Source organism: Ochotona princeps, chromosome 18 (genome assembly GCF_030435755.1).
Source record: "Ochotona princeps isolate mOchPri1 chromosome 18, mOchPri1.hap1, whole genome shotgun sequence".
NCBI lineage: Eukaryota > Metazoa > Chordata > Mammalia > Lagomorpha > Ochotonidae > Ochotona > Ochotona princeps.
Genome location: NC_080849.1, coordinates 34342498 through 34357176, shown reverse-complemented (window position 1 = coordinate 34357176; position 14679 = coordinate 34342498). Strand labels below are relative to the sequence as shown.

Below are 14679 nucleotides of genomic sequence, written 5' to 3'. Positions count from 1 at the left end.
TAAAGCTAGACACAGTCATGTGAACTCATGATTCTATAATATATACAAACAGATATAGAAATAGTTAGAAAGGCTGATGCTTGCCGGGGCACAAGGACTTCAGCAAGCATGTGGGAGACCTGGATAAAGCTCATGGTTCCCGACCAGTTCATCTCTGGCAGTTGCCACCATTTGGGGAATGAACCAGTGAATGGAAGATCTGTGCCTCTCCCTCTCTCAAATTCTGCCTTTCAAATAAACAAACAAAAAAATATTTTTGGGTCTGACACAATGACTCAACTGGCTAAATCCTTCCCTTGCAAGCACCAGCATCCCATAAGGGACCAATTTTTGTCTCGGCTGTTCCATTTCCCATTCACCTCCCTACTTATGGCCTGGGAAAGCCTTCAGACCCTGCACCTACGTGGGAGACCTAGAAGAATCTCCTGGCTTTGGATAGGCTCCACTCTAGCTGTTGTGGCCATTTGGGCAATGAATCAGCAGATGGAAGATCTTCCTCCCTGTCTCTCTCCCTGTAAATCTGCATTTTCAATTAAAATAAACTCTTTAAAAATTGTTTTTTTAAAAGAAAGTTACAGATTTGTACCTGCATACATTCATACAGATGTGTACATATAGGTATGTATGTGTTTCCTAGATCTATTGGGAGTGCCTACACATAATGAATGACATCCTATTAACATGAGTACGCTACATGTTCTACTCTCTACTCTGTTCTAAGTATCATCCTTAATTAACAAGAAAGTTTTCTGGAGAAATGATTGATTCTAGGACTGGAACAGAAAAAAAAAAGCTGGGCCTACAATGCCTTATACTAACAAATAAGGATAGTTAGTGATGGAGGCGTGACTAAAAGGATATTGGCTGGAAAATGACTTACAAACGGTTCAAAAAGGCTGATTAACAGTGATAATTACACAATTGTGTTAAAACGCTTAAATGTTACAAATTAAGGAAGGGAGGGTGGAAAGACACATACAGGCACTTATCAAACTGAGTCTGTATAAAGGCTAGGGGAAGTGGTGGAGATGGAGCAAATTCAGTAAAACAGCAAAAATGATGGTGTGGGAGTAGGGAAAGATGCTTGGGATGCCTCCATCTCATGATGGCGTGCCTGGTCCAAGTGCCAACTATTCCTACTCTGCTTCCAATCCAACTTTCTCCTACTGTGCACTCTGAGGGACAGCAAGTGATGTTCAAGCACTTGGGTTCCTACCAAGGAACCTCCACATGGAGTTCAGGTCTAGTCCAGCCCTGACTGTTCAGAGAATGAGGGAAATGAATCAGTGAATGGAAGATTTTCTGTCTCTTTTCCTGTCAGATAAAATAAAAATAAATTTAAAAAACATTTTTACAGACTTTAAAAGAATCTGAGGAAAAGTGAAAAAGGAGTAAGTATTCTTTGTACTGTTCTTGTAGCTTTTTTGAAAATGTGAATTATTTGAAGTAAAATTATTTTGAAAATAAAACTCGTTTATAATTAGGAATAAATATCCCAAAAGGGAGGCTTCTAAGATATTAGAAACTAAAAATTTAAAAAATCAACTCTTTCTGGAAAGACATGCGCAGCTACAAAATGCAAAATATACTGCAATCAGCTTTTACCTTCTCTGGCTCTAACAGTTCTGGTCAGTTAGTTAAAGCAACAGAGAAGGAGGGTCCAGCACAATGGCTCAATTAGCTAAATCCTTTGCCTGCAAGCGCTGGCATATGGGTAGCCATTTGTGTCCTGGCTGCTCCGCTTCCCACCAAGCTCCATGGTTATGGTCTGAGAAAGCAGCAAGGAATGGTCCAAACCCTTGGGACCCTGCACCCACCTAGAGACCCAGAAGAAGCTCCTGGCTTCAGATCAGCTCAGTTCTAGCCACTGCAGCCACTTGGGGAGTGAACCAGCAGATGGAATATCTTTCTTTCTGTCTCTCCTTCTCTCTGTAAATCTTCTTTCCAACAAAAAAAATAAATAAGTCTTTTTAAAAAACAAGAGAGAAAGGAATAAACAGCCTCAACCTGTTCTTTTACACTCTAACCCATTTTTGCTCATCCTATACTTTGTTCCATATAATCCAAATCCCTGTTGCAATTTTTCTGATTTGCCCCCATTCCCTAACCTGAGATATATCAAATCATGTCCCCAAAAAGACTAAAACTTTTATAAATATTTTACCTGGAGGGTGGGAGCGGTGAATAATTATGCTGTGAGACACACAGGAAATTAAGGTGAGGAGACAAAGATTGTGACTCCTTATACTAAATTAACTGAAAGCCACTGCATCATATCATCCTACTATGGGACATTCTATTAGTAACTTCATTTTAAGAAAATCTCCAGAGAAACTGAAAGACTTAATAAAATGAAGACAGTCAACCAATGACACACCCAATTCTGACCTCATTTCCAGGCCTTAAACAGTCCTAAGTCACACAGGCCCTTACCTTGGCTGCCTTAAGTAACATTTCTCTTTCTTCTAAATCCTTTCTCTGTTTCTCCAATTGATCCAGCTTTTCAAGAAATTTAAGCTGTGACCTGGTATCACTAGACAGGATGTAATTTTCACTTGCCTGAAAAAAAAAACAAAGAAAATCTTCTGATGATTGTGAGCTACACATTTTGCATGATATATTATAATACCTAAACACAATAGTACAAACATACACAAGAACCTATCAATAAATAATATTTCTTCTATTATACACATTTAATGAAAAGGGAAAGAGGAGGATTTTAAGCATTCTCAAAAATCTGAGAGCTGATTAAGTACGCATGCTGCAAGCAGCTTTCCTAGTAAACCTTATTTAGAGGGAGGAAAAGAAATTAAGTCAAGGAAGTTCTAACAATAGCAACAAGATTCATAAGGGTATATTACCCGCATACAATTAAAATTTTTACTCATACAAAAAATTTTCATAAAAGGTAAGTATTTGTAACCTGAAGTCTGAAAAAAATTTTTTTTAAAGATTTATTTATTTTTATTGGAAAGGCAGATGTACAGAGAGGAGAGACAGAGAGGAAGATCTTCCGTCCCCAAGTGACTGCAATGGCCGGAGCTGAGCCAATCTGAAGCCAGGGGCCAGGAGTTCCTCCGGGTCTCCCACACAGGTGCAGGGTCCCAAAGCCTTGGGCCGACCTTGACTGCTTTCCCAGGCCACAAGCACGGAGCTGGATGGGAAGAGGGGCGGCCAGGATTAGAACCAGTGCCCATATGGTATCCTGGCCTGTGCAAGGTGAGGACTTTACCACTATGCTATCGCGCTGGGTCCAAAGTCTGAAAAATTCTAAGCAGAGATACAACAATCAGAAGCTTTCAGATTTTAGAGCATTCTGGATTTCAGATTTTCAAATTAAAGTGCTCTTACTTCGTAAGCTATAAAGAATTAGGATGTTCAACCACTAAAGTTCATGCAGCTATTCGAAAATCTGAAGCACATTTAGTTCTAAGCAACTGCAACATAGGACACTTAATCTGTATTAGTAGTTAAACATTAGTACTGTGAAATACAAAAGCAAGAAATAACCATCTCAACAAAAAATAGACTAAACATGAAAGTCACCACTCTGGCTACTATGATCTGACCTTGAGAAATGAATATAATCACCAAAATATAACATAAAGGAAGAAGGCAAACATTAAAATCCTCAGATCCTTTTCTGAGTATTTCCTTTAAGAATTTAGACAAGAACTATAGATCTGTGAGCCATAAGACTCATTCCATTAAAGGATAAAATCCAAATTATCTATTTATGTGGATACTCCAGCATGTGAAACAGGATTTCCCAATCTGAACACTTTCCAATTTGTAACTGTCTGACTGCCTCTCTTCTTTGACACATATACCAGCATGGAAGTATATGCTGTGGTTGAGGGGGAGCAAGGGGATCCATTCTTCAACACTGAAGACATTCTGTCATTTCCTCAACTCAGGGATTTAAACATTTAGACATCGGAGGTAGTCTGAAGAGCAGACAAACCAAGCATTTCCAAACATCTAGTTTAACAATCATTGCCCGGATTGGAAATCATCTTTCTTTTATCCCCGTGATTATATAACCTCATGGTTGATTCAATTAACTGGACTCAGAGATTTCATGTGACCAAAATTCTTTTTAAATTAAATTTTCATTGTTGGTATTTAACGAGATCAAGAGAGTATTACACAGTTTAAGGAACAAGGATGTATTAGTGTTACTTATTTTACTTCATATTTAATACAAAAAGAATTCCCAAATGCTTCTAAAGTTAAATTAGTACAAGATAGAATATGGAATATATTACAGGCCAACTATGGATGTTACACGTAACTGTGGTTTCTTAAAAAACTTCATCCTTATTGTTACTGTGTTCACTCTTACAGATAATTTACTCTCAGGATTTAATTTAAAGGGGACAATAAAGTCTAAATTAAAAAAAGAGCACAGACTTTCTAAATTTTAACAGTGCTGAGAGTCCTCTCTACCTACCAACTTGGTGGTAAATGCCTCTTGGTGGTAAATGCCTCATGGTATTTCTTTCAGATATTAGTAAATAAATGAGTGCTTCCCTATCTGCCCATTCCTGTGGAATCCCTAATGTTACCTGAATAACACTTATCTCAAATCTTACCACATTCTTTGTCTGCAGCAGGCCTAACTGAAATCTTCACTACCCAATGGCAATGTCACTATATATTTAGTTTAGCCATGAAAATATAATGACCCAAACCAAATGGTAACACCACCAAGTGAATCTTAACTTAAACAACACCACAACACTTTTCAATAGCAGACCACATAATGTATCGTCAGTGGGAAAACATCTGGCAGCAAGACAAAAAGCTTTGACTATATAGTACTTCCTACTCCTTTACTTAAATCTCAGCTTAAGACCTATGGTTAACTAGAAAATTACATCTAACCAAGTAAAAGATTACCAAAAGTAAATATATTCCCATAGAAGTGATGGTAAAATTCTGATTTTAACAATTGAATCTTCCTTTCGTAACATTCATGGAAATTTTTACACTGTACATTTTCCATGAACTCTCTGAGGAACCCTTATATCAAAAGGTATTGTTTTCACCAAAATAAACTCACTTTTTCTTTTTCACAAAGCTTCTGATGTGCCTTATTCTGCTTATATACAACTGAAGAATTCATCTGAGAGTGATATGCAATAGAGCCCTAATTGGCCCTTAGTAGACATTATTTAGAAAATTTCTAATCCATAATTTATTACACATATTTCACTTTGTATCCAAACTGTCTAACACAAAGTGAGAATCACAGAAACATCTCTTGAAGAGTTAACAAACTGAGTAGGGAAAATTCAGCTTTGAAAAAGTAAGCAGTAAGTAAAGGTTTTGGCTAAAAAGCCAAGAAGAAGCCTGTAATTTTTCTCTAACAAAAAATTTCTGATTATCTAACAAAACTGCCTTACATTTAGGATGTTAATTAAAATCCCACAGTAACCATTAAGCAAATATCTAGAAAACATACACAAAAGAAAGTAAGAGTACCAAACTGGCACAATACAAACAAAACAAAACAAAACACAACACACAATTAAACACCAAAGAAACCTGCAGGGCATACATAAAGAAATAGCAAAAAAGCTACTTTAAATGTAAATGGATTATTTTAAATGTAAATGGATTAAACTCCCCAACCAAAAGATAGAGACTGACAGAATGGACAAAATGAAATAAACTGTGATACAGCAACATGCTACTTGTTGTGCAAGACTCGCTATAAATGAGAAATGAAAGAGCATAAAAAGATATTTCATGCAAATAATCACCAAAGTAAGGTATAGCATGATTTTCTAATACTATTATCAGAAACAGATAGAATTAAAACTATTAGAAAAAACAAATTATGGACCTGATTTTGACGAGAGCCAATTAGTCAAGATATATATAAAATATATATAATTACAAAGGAAATAGAAAAACATTCTTATGCAAATGAAAACATAACATGCTTTAATTATTAAATGCAATGAAAGCAGTACTCGGAGGGAAATTTACAGCAGCGAATACATAAAAAAGAAAGAACAAGTTAACAGCTTATTTAATATGTTTTATTAAATTTAAAAAAGAGTAAACTAAAACCAAAGATAATTTGAGGACATAAATAAAATAGAAGATAAATGAAAGAACAGTGAAACAAATTAATAAAAACCAAGCGTTTATTCTTCAAGGATACCAAAATTGGTAAGACACCAGTTGGACTGTACAAAAAAAGGTCAAAGCTTCAAACAACTCAATATTAGAAACGAAACTGGGAGCTTGGTACAGTGGCACAGCAGCAAATCATCAGCCCTGTGGCAGCGGCATGCCACAGGGGCACTGGATCATGTCCTGGCTATTTCACTTCCAAGCCAGCTTTCTGCTATGGCCTGGGAAAAGAGTGGAGGGTAGCCTGAGTCCTTGGGTGCCTGTACCCACGCTGCAGACCTGGGAAAGGAGGTCTCCTAGCTTCATATTGGCTTAGCACCAGCTGTTGCAGGTCATTTGGGAGTGAACCAGTGGATAACAGAATTCTTACTCTGTCTCTCCTGTCTCTGTAACCCTGCCTTCCAAATAAAAATAAAAAAATAAAAAAAATCTTCCAAAAAAAAAAAAAAAAAAAAAAAGAAGAAAGTGGAACCATTGCTACTGATCTTAAAAAAATAAAAAGGGTTAATACTGAATACTATGAACAAATACATATAAACCAGAAATTAGATAACTTGGAAAACAAATACCTAGAAATACACAAAAAGAAATACTGGTAGTAATCTTGTTTTTTTCTCATCTTTTTCTCTGCTGTTCATACCTTTTTAAGTCCAAATTCTCACAAAGATTTACACTAGTGAAGATCTCAGCAATTATATATAGTTCCTTTATAGTTCTAAATGAAGCAACATGAAAATAGAACAGGTGGCTGATAATTTCCTGGATTCCTTTTAACCTACGGCTGTGATCATTCCTGCAAATTTAAACCTCATAAGATTAGCTATACATCATCTTGTTCAAAATCTAGCAAATAACAATTCTTGATTTTAAAAAAACGTGAACATTATCTTGTTCTTTTTATTCCAGGGTATATTTGCCCTCTCTGAAAATTAGTTTGAATGTATCAAATGCTTTCATTTGATAATGGCAAACCATCGGATTCACAACACTAGTCAGTCACTTAATGAGTTCAACTGCTTATAAAAGCAGGCAATAACATAGTGAGTGGCATGAGCAACAGCACTTGGGACACTAACTAAAGGAACAGCAGTGGTGCAGGACCTAGGCCACTGAAGAGTACACAAGCAGCCAATATTCCAACCAAACATATCCTACTTCACAATCAAAAGCTTAAGGAGGAGAAGCTCAGGCAGAACACATGCAGATTAAATCTACACTGACATGAAAGCTTTGAGAATCATTTAAGTTCTATTTTCATTTTAATATTTGTCTTGTAAGCACATCTAAATAAGTAGAATTAAGAGCATGACAGTATATCCCTACTAGTGTGAAATATAAGTCTAAGCCATTCCTTCGTATCCTTGACCAAAAAATGACTCTGAATCCTACAAAACAAAGCGTTTATATTTCTTTAATGGTTTCCTTTACCTTGTAAGTAGTCATCCGATGCTGAGCAATTGTGGTCAATTTTTCTAAAAGGCCTCGTAATCTCTCCTGCGTTGCATGGGAGATCAAGTTCACAGCATCAGAGTTAAGTTCTGTAATGTCATGCTTTTTACCTGTAGAAGCAGAGAAAATCCATTACATGTTTTAGTAGTGACTGATAATTGAAATAATTAGCACAGCAGGTATTCTGTTCCCCCTGGAAGTCATACCCATTACGAATAAAGGTTTGGAGATTATGATTTTCCTGGTAAAGTCACAACTTCAAAGATCTTAGACATTACATTAATAAAACCTAGCCTGAAGCCTCAGAAAATATAGACATTGTTTCACTTAGCCTCTAGAATCATTCTCCTTGCAAGGTCATTTATAGGACAAAGTTAATAAGAACACAAATCAAGTCTAGTGTTCAGGGAGAAAATGATAACTACAGAAATTAGTGCCATATTCTGTTAATTTTAGTAATTAAAAAAACAGGAAATTACACTTTGCCATGATACTGGTAACAATTTATTTCAACACATTCAGATTGTGAGTCTCTGTTAATGCCTCATGTGTAATATACACCTACACATTTCAGATCCATCACCATTCATGCTTATGTGAACTGCCCATGTTCTGATAAACCAACCTAGTAATCAATTTGAAAGCTAAAGCCTTGCTATTTCCCTACACATTTGAAAAAATTTGTCCTCACTATAAATCCTTTCCATAACTCTCAACTTTCTAGAAAGTTTCAGAAAAACAATTTGAACCACATACCCAAAGGCACAGACTCGCTCATAAATCAGCCTTTACAGTATTAAAGCAGTATCCTTTGGGCACGGTGCATCTACCTATATTGATAAAGATCAAAATCTGAAGAAATAGGAATCACCTAACCCCATTTAAATGGGCTTTTAAAAGAAACACTGCAATTATTTTCAACACCATACATACACAGAAAATTCTAAAATATTATTTGAGTTTGCATATTAAGTTTTGTAAAACATGCTCATCAAAAGGCAACTAACTGTATCAAAAATGCATTTTAATTAAAAGACACAGGGCCTGTGTGGTGTACTAAAATACAACGTAAATTTCCAAAACAAATTTGTAGAGGAAGCTGGTGCCATGGTGTAGGCTAAGCCTCTGACTGCAGTACCAGTGTATCACAAGCTTAGCATTGATTCTTGTCCCAGCTACTCCATTTTCCTCCTTACAGCGTGGGAAGGCAGTGAAAAATAGCTCAATTCCTTGAGTCCACACATCCACATGAAACAGCAGAAAAAGCTCCTGTCTCCTGACTTAAAATCAGCTCAGCTCTGACTATTGTAACCACTTTGGGAGCAAATCAGGAAATGGAAGATCTCTTTGTCTCAACAAATGGAAGATATTTCTCTCCCCCCCCCCCCACTTCTCTCTGTAAAATCTACCATTTAATAAGAATAAATCCTTAAAAAATTTTTCTCTGTTAACTCAGCTTTTCAAGTAAAAATTTTAAAAAATCTTCCCCCAAAAAGAAAAGGCAACTGACATGCCCAGTTTTTAAAAAAGCTTATAGAGGGCCTGGCACAATGGCTCAATTTGCTAATCCTCCCCTGCAAGTGCCAGGAACCCATATGGGTGCCAATATATGTTACAGTTTCTCCGCTTTCCATCCATCTCCCTGCTTATGGCCTGGGAAATTGGTAAATGGTGGCCCAGCGCCTTGGGACCCTGCCCCTGCCTGGGTAACCCAGAGGAAGCTCCTGGTTCCTAGTTTCAGATTGACTCAGCCTTTGCCGTTGCAGCCATTTGGGGAATGAATCAGAGGATGGAAAATATTTCTGTCTCCCCTCTCTGCAGATTTGCCTTTCCAATGAAAATAAACAACTCTAAAAAAAAAGTTTGTAGAATAGTTCCCACTTCAGAGTTAAAAAGATTTAGTTGATATTTGCATGTTTGTTACGTAATTTATTTTAAATCTCATAACATTATTCAAGTAGAAAAAATTCTTTTTTCTAAGAAAATTCCTTGAGTAAATTTATAGTTTCATTAAAGAAAAAAGACTTATTTACATAGTTATTTGGAAGTCACAGTTAGAAGGAGGGAGGGAGGGAAGAAGGGAGGAGATAAGACAGAGAGATCTACTGTCAACTGATTCATTCCCCAGATGGCTCCAATGGGCCAGAGTTGGGCCAAGCCAGTCAGGAGCCAAGAGCTTCCTCTGGGTTTCCACTGTGGGTGGCCAGAGACCCAAGTATGTTGATTCATGTTCTGGTGCTTTTCCCAGGCCATTAGCAGAGAGCAGAATAGAAAGTGGAGCAGCTGGAACAAGAACCATGACATTTGTGGATGCTAGCATGGCTTTATGGGCTACACCACAACACCAGCCTGAAAATTTGTAATTTCTAACTTTAGCGAATGGCTTTTCCTTTGACCTCATCTGTAAATATGGACTATTATTATCAATAGTAAACATTCCTAGAAATATGTAACTCTAGTCAAACTACAGGTTTACTTCCAAAAAAATGACAAAGCTTTGGAGGTGAGGGGTACTGCTTAGTAAAGAGAGGCTTTCAGCCTGGCAGTTAAGATGCTATCTGAGGGCCCAGCATGACGGCCTAGCAGCTAAAGTCCTTGCCTTAAACGTGCCAGGATCCCATATGGGCACTGGTCCTAATCCCGGCAACTCCGCTTCTCATCCAGCTCCCTGCTTGTAGCCTGGGAAAACAGTTGAGAACGGCCCAAAGCCTTGGGACCCTGCACCTGTGTGGGAAACCAGGAAGAAGTTCCTTGCTCCTGCCTTCAGATCAGCACAGCACAGCACAGCACAGGCCGTTGTGGTCACTTGGGGAGTGAATCATTGGACGGAAGATATTTCTCTTTGTCTCTCCTCCTCTCTATATAAATATGACTTTGCAATAAAAATAAAATAAATCTTAAAAAAAAAAAAAAGATGCTGAGAGCCCAGTGCAGTAGACTAGTGGCTAAAGACCACTCCTTGCATGTTCCAGGATCCCATATTAGTGTCAGTTTGATCCCAGATGCTCCACTTCCCATCCAGCTCCCTGCTTGTAGCCTGGGAAAGCAGTTGAGGATGGCCCAAAGCCTTAGGACCCTGCACCTGCGTGGGAGACCCAGAAGAGGCTCCAGGCTCCTGCCTTCAGAACAGCTCAGCTCTGGCCATTATGGCCACTTGGGGAGTGAATCATCGGATGGAAGATCTCCCTCTCTGTCTCTCCTCTTATCTGTATATCTGCCTTTCCAATAAAAATAAATACATCTTTAAAAAAAAAAAACTCAACCAAGGAAAGAACAAAATAGAAAAATTATTATGCCATAGTAAATATTAATGCAAAAATATACACATCTATTCTTCCATAGAGATGGAGATTAATATCTATGATCCAAATCAGAAACCATAGATCACATACCCTAATATGTATGACTAATTTTTAAAATAAAAATAAAATAAAATAAAAATAACACCAATGAAATCAGTACTTTTTAGTCTTTAAGCTTTAGATTTCCAGTTATCTCTCAGAGTAGCATTTTTCCTGATTTTCATTTCAGGTCAGTATCTTAACTCTGTACTTACCAATATCTAAAATTCTTTTTTGAAGAGCTCCAATGAAAAGAAATGGTTCATCTTTACATGACTGAATGAGTGTGCCAACCAGTTCAGAGTTTGTTGCTAATATGCAGGCATTTTCTTCCTGGAGGTTGACCCCTGCCATGGAAGTCACGTCATTGATGTCATCCTCATCTCTAAAAAAAAAAAAAAAAAAAGTAGCTTCTTTTTTTAGCATGGATGAGAATGGTTACAGTGAGGAAATTATAAATATCTTCTTACAATCAATTCATGTAGTTAAAGTGAGAAGTAAAGAACGGCTATCTTTCCCCATAAGTCTTTAAAGCTAACTACTGTTTCTAGTCACTAGTTCGCATTTAATGCCAAAAAGACAGTTGAGAAGCAACTTCTGTTTTCTGAGACCAATTTCTTCAATAAACCGAAAAGGGGGGGGGGCCCAGCACAGTGGCGCAGTGGTCACCGGTTCTAATCCCAGCGGCCCTGCTTCCCATCCAGCTCCCTGCTTGTGGCCTGGGAAAGCAGTCGAGGACGACCCAAATCCTTGGGACCCTGCAGCCGCGAGGAAGACCTGGAAAGAGGTTACTGGCTCCTGGCTTTGGATGGGCTCAGCTCCAACCTTTGTGGTCACTTGGGGAGTGAACCGTCAGAAGGAAGATCTTCCTTTGTGTTTCTCCTCCTCTATGTATACCCGCCTTTCCAATAAAAATAAATAAATCTTTTAAAAACAACCACACACAAAAATGATCTGAAGTTACACTAAGTCACCTACAAATCCTTTTGCAACGAAAAACAAAACACTCAAACAAACAGACATCTTGGTTTTCATCCAAAATAACTAAAGTCCCTCAGATGTCCCCATGTGTTCTACTTCTCTGAGGGGCAGCGTAAATCCCCTGACAGGTCCACAGGCTCATAAAGAGCCTTGAAAAGCAACCTACTCAACCAGCTTTTCCGAAATGTCTTTATAAAACTAGTTTTGTCTGTTTCAGATTTTCAAAGCATGCTCCATTTGGTCTAACTGAACTCATTAAAACTTTGTCCTCAAGAAAACGACTGAAAAGGGGCCCTATTTTCAGAAACTGTAAAATCACACATGTACATAAGACACACATATAAAATGCAAAATGCTTCACACATCAAAATTAAAGCCACTTATATTACACAACTGCTAAAAGGTTACAATACTAAAATGGGTATATAATGATTAAGGGTAGAAAAATTAGTTTCTCACAATATGCTTATCAAAATATGTATTAATAAAGACATTAGTGCTCATAACATATTAATGCATAATATAATGTACAGAATATAATAACAACAAAAAAGGCGTTTCTTTTTATGGCATGGGCCAAATGGCTTATGTGGTTTCATGCCAACAGGGATGAACTACTAATCTAGATTACCTCCTTTCTACAGTTCCTCAGACACTGAAAAGAATTTGGATGAACGTGGGAAAAGGAGACTGTAAACTGAAGACATATTTATATGTGCACAAAGGCGAGAACTACAAACATGTTGCAGGGGAAGGAGAAAACTAGAGGAGAAAAAAGAGGCACTTAGCTCAGAAAACTTGCAATTCAAAACTTAGTACCTCGTTCAAACTCCATTTTACTCAGCTTTCCATTTGCCTTCCTGCTAACGTACACCCTGGGAGGCAGCAGGTGATGGGCTCAAGAACATGGGTCCTTGCCACCCATATGAGAGACCCAGATCAAGTGTGGGCTCCTCTCTTGCACCTGCCACAATCCTGACTATTGTGGACATTTGGGTAGTGAACTTGTCTCTTTCTCTTTCATATAAAATAAAAATAATACAAGGTTTTTTAAATTCACAGAAAATGATAAAAAAAAGTTACATATGGACTTAAAATGTTTTGAACCCAAATTAAACAAAACAATAATATTTATCTTATTTTAGAGGCTGAAAAAAGAGAATGAACTCTCAGCTACCAGCACTCTCCCCACATGTCCTCGAAAGCTCCAGGTGCTGCAGCTGGGAACTGTAGATGGCAGGAACCCACCCACTTGACCTATCCACATGGTCCCCTGGTAGAGTCAGGAACAAGGATTCCAAGCCAGGAACTGAACTCAGGCAGCCTGATGGGAGCCCTGAGTGTCCTGACTGGCATCTTCATGGTTAGGTTAAGTGCTTGCACCTAATGATATTTTAAAATTCCACTTATCTGCAAACTTTTTATTTTAAGATTTATTTTATTCTTATTGGAAAGTCAGATTGACAGAGAGAAAGAGAAACAGAGAGAAAGATCTTTCATCTACTAGTTTACTCCCCCAAGTGACTGCAACGGCCGGAGTTGAGCTATCCGAAGTCAGGAGCCAGAAGCTTCTTCCAAGTATCCCACGTGGGTGTAGAGTCCCAAGGCTTTGGGCCATCCTCGACTGCTTTCCCAGGCCACAAGCAGGGAGCTGGATGGGAAGTAGACCAGCTGGGACACGAACTGGCACTAATATGGGATCCCAGCACACACAAGGCAAGAACTTTAGTCACTAGGCTATCACGAGGGCCCATCTGCAAATTTTCTGAAGACTCTTCACATAATCTCATCCTTTCCTTACCAAAGATAACTCCATGAATTTTATGCATACAACTTCAAGTACTTACCATCTCAGCCTGGGACACAGAACAAGCCCCCTATGAACTGCACCTTGCATCTCTGGCAGGGTAGTAAACTTGGGTCACATCTGACACAGTCTTGAGAGACTAAGACCGGTGCACCACAACAATACTGAGCCATAACAATTAAGGAATACTGGTTTTAGAGTTAAAAAGAATCAGTTTTAGTCCCTGTTTTGATAGTCATTGATAGAATAGCTGTGGACAAGTTTTGTTTACCTTTTTATTCCCCTTAACTTTAAAATAGAGATGAAATTGTAGCAGGAAATTTTGAGAACTACTAGAAACTGAAAGTGAACATTACGAATTGACTGAAAAATAACACATCTATTACACAATAACATAAGCAATATTTTATGAACATAAACTCAATAAAAATAAATCGTAAAAACAAAGGCTTTTGTCTTACACTTTTGCTAATCTCTTCAAATCCAGGATTTGGAACAGTGTTAGGTAGTGGCTAAAGTCTTCACCTTGCACACTCTGGAATCCCATACAGGTGCCAGTTCTAACCCTGGCTGCTCTATTTCCATCCAGCTTCCTGCCTGTGGCCTAAAAAAGTAGTCAAGGACAGCCCAGGGGCCTTTGGACCCTGCCCTACATAGGACACCCAGGAGAGGTTCCTGGTTCCTGGCTTAAGATAGGCTCAGCTCCAGCTATTGCAACTACTTGGGGAGTGAATCATCAGACGGAAGATTTTCCTCTCTGTCTCTCCTCTCTCTGTATATCTGATTTTCCAATAAAAATTTAAATATCTTAAAAATATCCACTGGAGTTCTTGCACCTTGAATAGATCTTTCACCTATGTGCAGTTTTTTGACATCGTGCCTTCGTAGTGTGGAAAACTGAGTTACACAGTGAATTCAGTTCGTAAGTCCTAAATTCAGACGCAGCACACA

The 14679-nt window shown here is 38.0% G+C and overlaps 1 protein-coding gene across 1 annotated transcript in view; it reads right to left on the bottom strand.

The window, feature by feature from the left end:
* Nucleotides 1-14679, bottom strand: part of TAF4B (TATA-box binding protein associated factor 4b) — a 94067-nt gene that overhangs the window by 35045 nt on the left and 44343 nt on the right. The window contains exons 10-12 of the mRNA XM_036493589.2: nt 11156-11325; nt 7579-7709; nt 2434-2559 (exon numbers count right to left, since the gene is read on the bottom strand). Coding sequence (XP_036349482.2) covers nt 2434-2559; nt 7579-7709; nt 11156-11325 — 427 coding nt within the window. The remainder of the gene's footprint in view (nt 1-2433; nt 2560-7578; nt 7710-11155; nt 11326-14679) is intronic.